Source organism: Balaenoptera physalus (assembly GCF_965194825.1).
Source record: "Balaenoptera physalus genome assembly, chromosome: 19".
NCBI classification, from domain to species: Eukaryota; Metazoa; Chordata; class Mammalia; order Artiodactyla; family Balaenopteridae; genus Balaenoptera; species Balaenoptera physalus.
Genome location: NC_138900.1, coordinates 56,227,798 through 56,239,819, shown reverse-complemented (window position 1 = coordinate 56,239,819; position 12,022 = coordinate 56,227,798). Strand labels below are relative to the sequence as shown.

The 12,022-nt window shown below is 40.8% G+C and overlaps 1 protein-coding gene across 1 annotated transcript; it reads left to right on the top strand.

The window, feature by feature from the left end:
* The first annotated feature begins 492 nt into the window (after window positions 1–492).
* On the top strand, window positions 493–9,274 carry DUXB (double homeobox B). The gene is made up of 6 exons (XM_082437105.1): window positions 493–1,764; window positions 2,600–2,798; window positions 4,825–4,910; window positions 5,278–5,428; window positions 6,034–6,052; window positions 6,308–9,274. The coding sequence occupies exons 1-6, from the start codon at window positions 1,740–1,742 to the stop codon at window positions 6,953–6,955; spliced, it is 1,128 nt and encodes a 375-aa protein (XP_082293231.1). The 5' UTR covers window positions 493–1,739; the 3' UTR covers window positions 6,956–9,274.
* The last annotated feature ends 2,748 nt before the right edge of the window (window positions 9,275–12,022 follow it).

Sequence of the window (12,022 nt, the reverse complement as noted above, 5' to 3'; positions counted from 1 at the left end):
ATGCATGTCCAAGTGTTAGACAAGAGTCCACTCTCAGGCCCTGGAAGGGGTCCCCCCCCTTCCTGCAACACTTCCACTATCAGTTCATATTTCCTTTGTCCTCAGCAACTACTTTGGATGGTTTTAGTTCTTTGCCTTGTCAGTGACCCAAATATATAGATATATTTTTTATATTTATATTTATATATAAATGTATGTATATATGTATATATATGATATATACAAACATATACCTATAAGAGTCTATTCTTATAGAACTACCTCCAGTACCGATGCCAAAAGCTCGGCCTCTGTGCACCAGTGCCAAATCAGACCTCAGAGACAGAGTTTTGGGTGAAGTAGAAAAGAATAGCTTTATTGCTTTGCCAGGCAAAGGGGACCACAGCAGGCTCATGCCCTGAAAAACTGAGTGTCCCAACCCAGGAGGATTTGGTGAGGAGTTTTATAGCAATGGTTCAATTTACCATTAACAACCCCAAGGATTAGGGTGTGTGCAGGGCCTGCACTCCTTTAATCTGGCCTCAGGTGGTCTCTTAAAGAACTTCTCTGGTTTCTTTAATGTGGAATGAAGAATGCTAACATCTTCGGTTTGTTGGAGGTTTGAGTTCTATAAAGAGCTCAAAGATATTGTTACGTGTATCCCTTGAAGAACCAGGACCCTGCCCCAAGGCTGCACTAGTGTTTCTTGGCCGCTCCTCCCTTGTCTCTGCATCCCCTTCCTTCCCTGATTAGCAACTGTTTGAAAGACTTCCTTGCCCAGGAGCCCCACAAGGTCCTGCTCGGTTTCAGTACCAACATCTGTATCATTTAGTGTTCAACCATAGAAACAGAATCAGTAGCGTTCTGAACTCAAGTCACATAGGGAACTTGTGAAATTATATACATACTTGTGTGTGTACATACATGCATACACATACACAAATAAAGACATTTATTAAATGGAAATGGCTTATACAATTGTGGGGGCTGGCTAGGCAAGAATGAGATTTCTAGGGCAGGTCTTTGGAAGGGCAGGCCCTTTGGAAGGGCAGGCTGAAAGTCTCTGGCAGGAGATGAAGCTGCTGTCCATAGGCGTGATTTCTTTTGCTTCAGGAATGCACCCAGATTTGCTCTTAAGACTTTTCACTGATTGCATCAGCCCCACCCAGATTATCGAGGATAATCTCCTTTACTTAAATCCAACTGATTATATAATTCAATCAATTTATAGAATACCTTCACAGCAACACCTAGATCAGTGTTTTTTTTTATAACTGTGGAATATAGAACAGCCAAAGTAACACATAAACCTTACTAACAATAATGGAAAGAAATTTGTTTCAGTAAGGGCTAAGGAAAACAGGGAGCCTACAAAGTGAATAGGAATATCCATCTAATATTACAATAATGTCATCAAGCCAAAATAATTAAAAAACAGGAATACTAAAAATTATAGAGAACAAAGCATATATTATACTATATATTGATACATACATATGTACTATGTAAAGTAGAAAGCACAGATTCTAAGTCATATTTGGGGAGATATTATAATAGATGCAAAATTAGAATCTGGTAGAATCTGTATTTCCTCTTAACCTGATTACTTCAAGTCTCTTCTGAAAAGTGTTAAATATTTAATGAAGGGATTAAATAGGAGGGTATTGAAGAAATGGGTGGGTCGCTCTGGGTGTTTATAAATCCTGTGTCTTGCTTAGTTGTCCACTCATCTCTGCAGAATCTGGATACCTCTTCCCAAGATGGATTTGAACAGCACTGCAAGTGGTAAATTCCCATCTGTGTTTTGCTCTCTTCTTTGATAATGCCACATGCTTTGTTTATATTCCAGAGTTTATAAAAAGTAAAATCCCAGTTATGATTAGAGGAATAGATTGTTGAAGCAGGGGCTATTTTGCAGTGATAAGTTGTATCAGGGGATTGATGGGTGCTTTGAAGTTAGAGAATGCAATTTCAAATTTAAGAGACAGCCGTGAGTCCCATATGTGGGTTTTCAAAAGTCTTAAAGTTAACACTTTAAATGGAGAAAAATATATATGGAATACATAATATTTTACATTTAGTTTATATCTAATAATTTAACGTTTTATATTTATTTAAATGTATTTTATCATAAAGTAACAGTTTTGTGTATTGTATTTTATTTATCCTTTTAATGTTTTTCATATTTTACTTGTTTCATTTATTTCCATTTATTTTCCTAACTCCTATTTTCTTTGCATGTAATTTTGTGGATTTCTAGTAACTTCTTCCTTTGGTAACTCAGAGATGACAGATTGTCATTTTTTCTATTATATATATATTTGACCTATATGTCTCCAATTTTTTCTTTTGGCCACGCTGGGCTGCTTGTGGGATCTTAGTTCCCCAACCAAGGATTGAACCCAGGCCCTTGGCAGTGAGAGCATGGAGTCCTAACCACTGGACCACCAGGGAATTCCCATGTCTCCCAATTTAGAATGACTTTAGGTATATCCCTAAAGTAAAAATACAGAATAATCATTGGATCTACAGACTTTCAACCTGAAATAAGATATATGCTCACCCAGTTTTTAATCCATAAACATATCCTTCATACTTCTCCCCATTTTCTCTTCATCAGACATACTATTACAAAAAGAAACCTGGCAAGGCAAGATTATTTACAACCAGAGTCAAAAGAATATCCTCCAAGCATGGTTTGAACATGACCCTTACCCTGAAAAAGCAAGCAGGAAACAACTGGCCAAGGAAATTGGCATTCCAGAATCTAAAATTCAGGTAAGTATCAGTTTTCTATTTCATTATCTGTCAGGTTCAAGGTAAAGAGAAAGGCCAAGCTTAGCACTGGCAGGCAATTCTCTTATGCTGGGTATGTTTCCCAAAGGTTTTTCCTGTTAAATAATATTTAAAACAAAATAAAAACAAGAATTACCTCTTTTACCAGTGGTAGAAAACTGTTACTTCTTTTACCAATTGGTTGGGGGTATTCACTCTTGGAGAAAAGAATATACTGTTGAGGGTCTCCCAATTGGAGATAATTAAATCAACTTTTGAGATTTAGAGAATATAGGAAATTGGATCACTATGATAATGATATGGTATCAAGTACTGGAATATATACTGCAGAATAATGATTAATATGTAATTATGAGGAAACTGTGGGGTAAGCACTCATGTAAATTCCCAATTCTCAAGCTAGTTTTTTCTTTTTTTTTCACTAATATCTGAAATGTGATTCATACACAGGAGTGTATGAAATAAAATCCCATATTGTATCATTTTGAATTGAACTACTAATGTAAAAATAAAAATAAACTGGATTTCTTCAGTCAGCAAAGAGATAGCTGTAAATAATACAATTATACCAACTGAAACAGTATTGAAATCAATAAAGGTCAATAAAAAAGGTGCTTTCAGAGGAGAATAACGAGTTCAGATTTTTGTTATCAAAAATAGTCTCCAGGGCTTCCCTGGTGGCACAGTGGTTGAGAATCTGCCTGCTAAAGCAGGGGACACGGGTTCGAGCCCTGGTCTGGGAAGATCCCACATGCCGCGGAGCAACTAGGCCCGTGAGCCACAACTACTGAGCCTGCGCGTCTGGAGCCTGTGCTCGGCAACAAGAGAGGCCGCGATAGTGAGAGACCCGCGCACCGCGATGAAGAGTGGCCCCCGCTTGCCACAACAACAGAAAGCCCTCGCACAGAAACGAAGACCCAACACAGCCAAAAATAAATAAATAAATAAGTAAATTTAAAAAAATAATAATAAAAAAATAGTCTCCAATAAGTCACTATATATAAGGGCTATAAGGGCATCAGTCTGAGGCGACGCTGGGGAGAAGAAAAGTTCCTCTTTTGTTAATGCATTTGTTTTAGGTGTAGGAAACAGTTTTCCCAAATCCCAGAATAAAGTGCACTTTGGGGGACTATCTAGTGACTGGCTGCATGAGAGGTACTAGGCCCATTTGAACTGAGGTGGAGGATGGCAAGTCCAGGAAACAATGTAGGATGAGGTTGGTTCTGCAACTGTGTTCAGTAACTTACTCATCAGTTTCCAGTTTCCACTTGGGCTTAAGACTTCTTATTGGAAAATATTTTTATTAATTAATTTAAAGAATAGATATAACGTTTTAGCACAATGCCTGGGATATGAGTGCTACATCAGATATTGGTTATAATTGACACCCTAACCTTACCATGAATTATCAAATTATCAAAATAAAACACTCAGAAATACTTAGAAAGTACCTTGCAATGCCAACTCCAGTAATGAGGAAACAAGCAGAATACAATGGGTTATGTTAGTGATAATAGTTTTAAAGCAAGATATATGGGGTCCCTAGGAGTTTCATTATCTATTGCTGACTGGGATGAAGTAAGTAAGAGGAAGTGTGGGTGAGTTAGTCCTGCTCTTGACTATGGCTAATTCTACTGCCCTACGTAAAGAAATTCTTTTCTAAGATCAATCCCATATGTATTGTGTATTATGAAATGGTATTCTAATGAAAAGTTGATACAACACAAGGGAGAGAGAGAGAGATTGATTTCCTTTGAGAGAACTACACTGTTTTTCTTAAATTAGGGAAATTTATTTTGGATACCCTGAGGATAACCATACAAGAAATGCTAATTTGAGTTGAGAGCAAATTGTGTACTGTCCTGAATTGTATGCTAATAATAGCATCAATCCCAAGATAATACATCGTCTTTCTCTTAGGGATATTATCCCAAGAGCAGTTGATCAATTAGTTTTGTTTAACTGCATTGATATTTGGAATGACACAGACTGAGTTACATGACTTTTCACGTTGTCTTTTCCCACTCAGATTTGGTTTAAAAACCACAGAGCAAGACAGAGACGACTGGGGTTCAGCCCCTTCTTAGGAGAAGACCAAACCCATGGACAGAACCAGCCTCAGCCTTATACTCAAGGTAAGAACCCACCAGTCCAAATGCAGTTCATCAGTGGGTCCCATTGAGAGGGGAATCAATTCTGCATGTTGTGTCCAAATTCTCCACAAAGAATCCTTAGTTTTGGAGCCAGTTACAGCTTGTTCTGGGTAACCTAAGGTCATCAATATAAGCATGGTCCCACAGTGGCTGGGACAGACAGGTTCTGAGCAAGAAAGGCTTTGGACTTTTTGGTCCTGCTGCTCTAAGCAGGGCAACATCCTCCTCTTCTGTCATCTCAGGGGGATTCAGAGGGAGTAAGAGGTCAGCACTATCTTCCCAAGTTTGTGTTTCCAGCTTGAATGCAAAAATGTCCTAAAAACCCTTTTGTCCCTGCGTTCTCTTTTAGAATACTTACCAAAAGGAGCCACACAAGACCACACATCCGTTCCAAGATCTCAATCAAACATTCTAGTTCAAGCCTTCAAGAGGAACCAACTCTTTGATATTGCAAACAGGAAAACACTAGCCAAACAGGCATTCCAGAATCGAGAATTCAAGTAAGTTTTATGTCTATGGCAGCAAATATCCCTAAACCATTAAACGATGTTACCCTGAGTGGTTGCTGGAAAACCTTGACTAACCTAGATTACCACAGCAATCAAGGACAAAGGCCTGGGATAGTAAACACCTGGCATTGCAAGTCACATTCCTGCAAAAGGAAGAATTTTCTAATCAAATTGTCAGTGGTGCATCTATTCAGAATCACCAGCAGCAAAACTGGGAAAATGTGAAAGTTAATGCCTATTTTGAGAACACTCTTGTTAGGTTTTCTAAAGCTTGGCACTGCTGTCATTTTGGGCCAGATAATTCTTTCTTGGGAGCGGCAGTCCATGCCAGGTAGAGTGTTTTTCAGCATTCCTGGCCTCTACCAACTAGATATCCTGCCCATCTCTCCTTCCTCCACTTTTAACACCCCCAAAAAATCTACAAGCATAGTCAAATAGGGGAACAAAAACACCCTCATTAGTACCTTCTTCTACGTAAGTTATGGGGATAGTGGTTCCATATACATTCAACGCTCATGACTGGGAAGCATGTTCATAGGTCTATCAGCACAATGACCCTCATGAACACTTACTTGTGTTTATTAACCCTTATTCAGATTTATACACGTTTACAAGGTATGTATTCCTGTGCACACACTGATTAAGAGGAGGAAAATGTCAACCTCGTCAAGAGACCTTGTTCCCTGATCCATCGTTGAAATTGAAGGGTGGATCCTAAAGCACATGCCTTTTTAGCCAGTTTCAATTCATCTATAGTTGATTGCTGAATGTGCTATGACCTAAATCTATGTGTTTGTATGTGTGTATATAGACACACACACACACCTCTTGAGATTTGGGCCTATATAATAGGCCCTTTGCTTTACACAGTTTGAGAACAGAGCCAGAATCGCTTGTCTTATGATGTCCACGTCTCCGGTTTTTCTCACGGAGATGTGGTTTCAGGACCCAAGATCTCTGTACCCTGGGCAGAGTAGAAGTGAGACTGTGAATTCCTTGGTAGACGGCCCAAATGGGAGACCTGGTCTGACAGCTCAGCAGCACGAAATTGACCTGTGCACTCTCCCAGGCAGATCTCATCATTTTCCTTCCTCCAGTTCTTTCAGCAGGAACCAACCACTTCTACCTGTTCTTCTCCCATCCCACGTATCCTCTGTCCCTTGTGTGATCCAAGGACAAAGTGTCATGATGCAGCCCATGCAGGCTGTGCAGAGAGGAGAGAACTCTCCCTCTACTCTAACACTTGGGAATTATGTGCCAGTACTGCTGACTATGGGAGGAGACCCACATACTCAGTACCCTTTCTGGCCCCAATACCAAGAAGAACGCCAGGATCACCAAGAACAGACTGACATGGGAGTACTGCAGTTGGCAGACTATTCTCAGCCTCAAGCTGAGCACAAAAAACCACCACCACAGGATGTGAGCCAGGTGGACATATCTCAGTTTCTGCAGTGGTGGGATGAGTGCTGCCAGGCTCCGACTGCAGAGTGGGGTCCTCAAAAAGGGACCCACTGAAGCAGACTGGAGGCCACAGCACACACAGTCAGCTGGAGAACCATCTCACGCCCTCAGCCAACCACACCAGCAGTATATAGAAACCTCAAGAAGCCTTTAGGTCAACTCCTGCCATCCACAGATTGTCAGTAAAAGGTACAAACTTTTTTGGATCCTGATCCACAGGAAGAGGACCCTCCAGGATTTTCAGGCTCTTCTGAACACTCTGCAAAGCTCACCAGGGCTTGAGCTTCAGGAGGAAGAAGACAGCATACTGAACCTGATCCAGGCCTCCTTTCTTTTGATGCAGATCAGAGCAATTTAAAGAACAATGAATAAGGAAGTCATCCTGTCAGAGGCAAAACTAAAGCAGGGGGAAGGAAAAACCACTTGGAAACCCACATGGAGGTTGTTTTTCTTGTGGGCAGTGGTTATCTTCTGTACTCCACTAAGTGAAGGATTGTTTCCAAGCTCCACACTGCCTCTGGAAGCACCATGGGCACTAGGTGGTGGACATGTCTGCTGAATTCTTACAGAAAAAAAGTGTTTTACTCACGAATATGACCTTCTCTCTGTAATCACCACGTCTTCCACAGTCTGGAAAATCCACAAACTGTAACCTAACTCAGGTGAGAATAGATCTCTGAGGGACATATTAGAACTTCTTTCCCTCCTGGCATCATGAGAGGGCAAACTTGAAATTAGTTCATTGTGTAGAAAACGAAGGGATGTTGTACTTCCTGATGATGTGAGCTCATAAAAGTGAGCTTTTCCCCAAAGCTCCGAGGGTTTAAATTGGGAACTAGATACTACCTCAGCATCCAGCATTAAGGGAATGATTAAATGGATTAGGACAAATCCATAATACTGAGTAATCTTCACTTAGAAGTGTATTTTTACTTTGACTATTTAAAACATACAAAAAATTACAAGGAAATTAAAATAGAAATACTGTATCATCACTGAACATAGTCTAATGATGCTAATATTTCCACTTTTTTAGTTTTTTGTATATATTTGCAAATATGTATATATATATGTCCATAATATTTCTCCTCTTATTATAAATACATTATATGTTCATCTAAAACCTGGGATAACCATTCTCATTCCCAGTCTAACCCCTTCTTTTGAAAAGGTAAATTCTGAAAACATATTTTGGTGTATGTGGGTTTACCTTGGCAATAAAAATGTCTTTAAAAAATATCACTTTTGTTCATTTTATCAATTTGCTTTCTGTTTTGTCATATTTGCTTTGTTTACTTTCCATATGAAGGTGTTGAAAGACGATCAGTATGCATACATCTAGTTCTACAAAGATACCAGTTTTGCACAAATATAGTCGTGAGGTGGACATCCTTCTGGTATCTGGGTGCGTTACATGCATGAGTTCTCTAGATGTTTATACACTGAAGCACAAGTGCCAGAATATTCCAACATCAGTATTTACGGCCAAATAACACTCAGCACAAGTTATTTTTCCTAATATGAGCTGTATCTTCATTAACCACTTAGGGAATTAAAACTCACACGTGTATGTGCAGGTATTAGTGGCACAAATCTACAAAAAAAATCTGATATAATTATTTGACAGTGTTGAAACCATGCCTAGTTTGATTTTTAAATTGTTCCCCCACATGATTCTCAATTGGCCAGAGATGAGAGGTCCTAGTATATTTCCTGTACTTCAAACACATATGTGGACAGAGTTCTCCAACTTATGAAAACAAGTCTGATTATTTGTGAAGGGAAAACTATATATTTGGGTCCATAATTTACTTCTTCATTTATATGCATATCTGTATCTCCATGTTTATATGTATGGATCTATGTAAATATATTATCTATTGTTCATCTACATTGTCTCTACAGCTCCCCTCCATTCTCTTCTCTATGCCTATCTCTATATCTACACATCTAACTATAGCCTCTAGAGGGAGACAGATGGGATGACCTTCTCTAGAGACATACATAAATTTTCACTTCTGAAGCAAGCAGTGGGATTAAGTCTCTAGAGAAAAAGGTAAGGAATAGTATCTGACCAAGAGAACCATGCTGACCAGTTCACAATCTCCTGTGAGTCAGATGTCCCTTTCATGGATTGGGTGACAAGACATCCTATTCTTGTACCAGATTGAGGTGACCATGAATGTGCACTGGGCTCATAGCCAGTGGAGGCCTTAAAGGTCGTCACGGTCGAGGCCTCTACTGCCTGAAAGCAGGGCTGAGAACATGGATCCTGCAGGGTTTTGGCACAGGGTGGCAAGTCCAGTGGACCTTGCTTGGTGCCCAGGGCTGGAGCATCTGACTGCCCCATCCCAGCTCTGCCTCCGATAAAAGGCACCTGCCTTACTGAGCCTGTGCATCTGGAGCCTGTGCTCCGCAACAAGAGAGGCCGCGATAGTGAGAGGCCTGCGCACCGTGATGAAGAGTGGTCCCCACTTGCCACAACTAGAGAAAGCCCTCGCACAGAAACGAAGACCCAACACAGCCATAAATAAATAAAAAATAAATAAATAAATAAATAAATAAATAATTTAAAAAAAAAAAAAAAAAAGGCACCTGCCCTCTTCCTAGAGGCCCCTTGGGTCCCAACAATCTGGTCCCTTAGTTCTTGGACCCCTTGGGGCTGAAAACCTTTGGACGGGAGGGGCCGTGGATGAGGTCATGCATCTCGCAGGCCAGTCCTGGTCCAGGTTGTGTCCACTGTTTGGGTGATGGCCAAAGTGCAGACTTCACCTCTGGAGCAGAAATCACTGTATATCCTCTGGAGGGGGCATTGGGGATTCAGTCACTAGCTATGCTGCCTGCTCCTGGGTAGAATATTCTTGCTCCTGAAGAAGGTGACTCGTCCGTACAATGGAAGTTCTTAGCAGACCCTAAACTCCCTGACTTTTATTTGGGTATACACCTTCCCCTTTCAGGCCACATTCCCAGGAAAGGATACACAATCCGCAGCCCAAGGAGTATAGATCTTAATCACTCTAAGTCAATTTCATTTACCCTGCAGAGAGGTGGAGTTAGGAAAGGGCACGTGTCACAATTCTGGCCAGTGAGATGCCTATGAGGGGCTTCTGAGAAAGGCTGCCTACCAATAAAGGAGACACTTAGGAGGAAACCCTCCCTCTTCACCTGCTGGAGCTGTAGCTGCCACCTTTCAACCACAAGGGGAGCAGCTGACAGGACACATTAAGGATGGCAGAGCAGAAAACTAGAACCTTAAAGCCACCCTACCTCAGGGCTTCTTGTTATATATACAAAATATAAATCCCCTTATTTACTAAAGTCCCTTAGAGTTAGGTTTTCTGTTACGTTCAATGAATTACATCTTACTGCTATAGCCAGGTAGGCATATGATTCAGCCAAAAGCATTAGTCCAAAAGCAAGAGAGGATCAGAACAATTCAAACAGCAGCTTCAACTTTTAAAACTCAACTGCACCCACTTAAATGGAATAGGGAACAGAGGAAAATAATGAATAGCCTCAATGTTGCAGAGAAAGAGAAGACAGAATGTTTCTGCCACTAATGAAGTTTTGGAGGTTGTTTAAGGTCTAGAAAAATTTCAAAAGCTGGAGTAAGGGGGAGCCAAGGGGGAATAGTGAGGAAGGCCTAGAACTCAAGAGCTAAAATGAGTAAGAAATAATGTATCCCACATCATAAGCAGAAAAGAAAAGCCAAACTCACGAAGTCAAGGAAAGAAAACCCAAAGAACAAGAATCTGGCAGCACAAAGCAGAAGTATCTCAATTTAAGACTTGAACTGCTGGTCTCTGGAGTAGATACAGCCATAGCTCAATGCCATTAACCATTAAGATCCAACTCATTTTCCTTGCTTAGTTTTGTGCTCCCCAAAATACTTCTGATAATTTGTTTCCCCACATATATCCCAGCCCAAGAGATGAAATGACCAGAGAAATTACAAAACCAGATATTTGAAAATTACTGGTTTATAATGAGCACTAGAAGTTGGTGTGTGTTTTGATTTTAACATGTCTTCTGGGAGTCTGGGTATAATAAATCAGACCCTTTTGCACATGACTGACAAAACTGGAATTTCTAGCTCTATAAAGCCAATAGGCTGTGGTAACTTTATTGAGATACAGACATGCTAGATGACATTTCCATTTCATATCTAAAGCAATGATTTTCAACCACCCTAGGGTCACATCACAATGGAGGAGAACCCATTTTAAACAAATATCCACCACCCAACCCCTCCCAAGCCCCATTTAAGAATCACTACTGTAGGGACTTCCCTGGTGGTCCAGAGGTTAAGACTCCATGCTTCCGCTGCAGGGGGCGCGGGTTCGATCCCTGGGCAAGGAACTAAGATCCCGCATGCCATGCAGCACAGCCAAAAAAAAGAATCACTACTGTAGTGAGCTACGTTTACTGCTGGGTGTGTGTTGTATCCTTCCAACACTCTAAGGAGGAGGAAAAGGTTAAATGCTTTGCTTTAGGCTGGGTTCTCCCAGAAGCAGACTCTAAGGAAACAATGTGAATTTAACTGATGATTCTAGGATGCACTAGTAGGGAAGCGGGTATGTAAAATAAGAGGAGGCCTATGCAGGTGCATTCATACCACTGTGGGCAACTATGCTTTCTTCTACTGGCGGCCTCGGATGGTATGGAAACCATTGCTCCACTCAAGGGGTAACTCAAATATTCAGTTGTCATTTCTCTGGTGAGCAAGGAAGCTGGGTATGCATCCTCTGATTCCTATTCACCATTAGCTGAAAGCTGCTCCCAGGGGCATTAACTCCACAGCACTTCAAGCAGAGAGAGAGCCTCAGGAAGGTGCTTGCAGTAGGACTCCTGTTGGTGGCAAGTGCTGGAATGGTGAGTGCTCAGGCATTTGGGACAGGCACTGACACCTTCTGTTACACACCGGATGGTTCCTTATTGGCTTCTCTTCCCTTTTGACTCTCAGCAGTTCACCTTGTTATGCCATCTTTCACAGTCCCTGACACAGATCTTCTTTTTGCTCCACCCAGAAGAAACAGTTTCTTTCTAATAACCCATTAGCTCTTAAATGGAACTCTTTATTGGTTCTAATTACTAAGAGCCAAAAATGTTAGTTCTTTTATG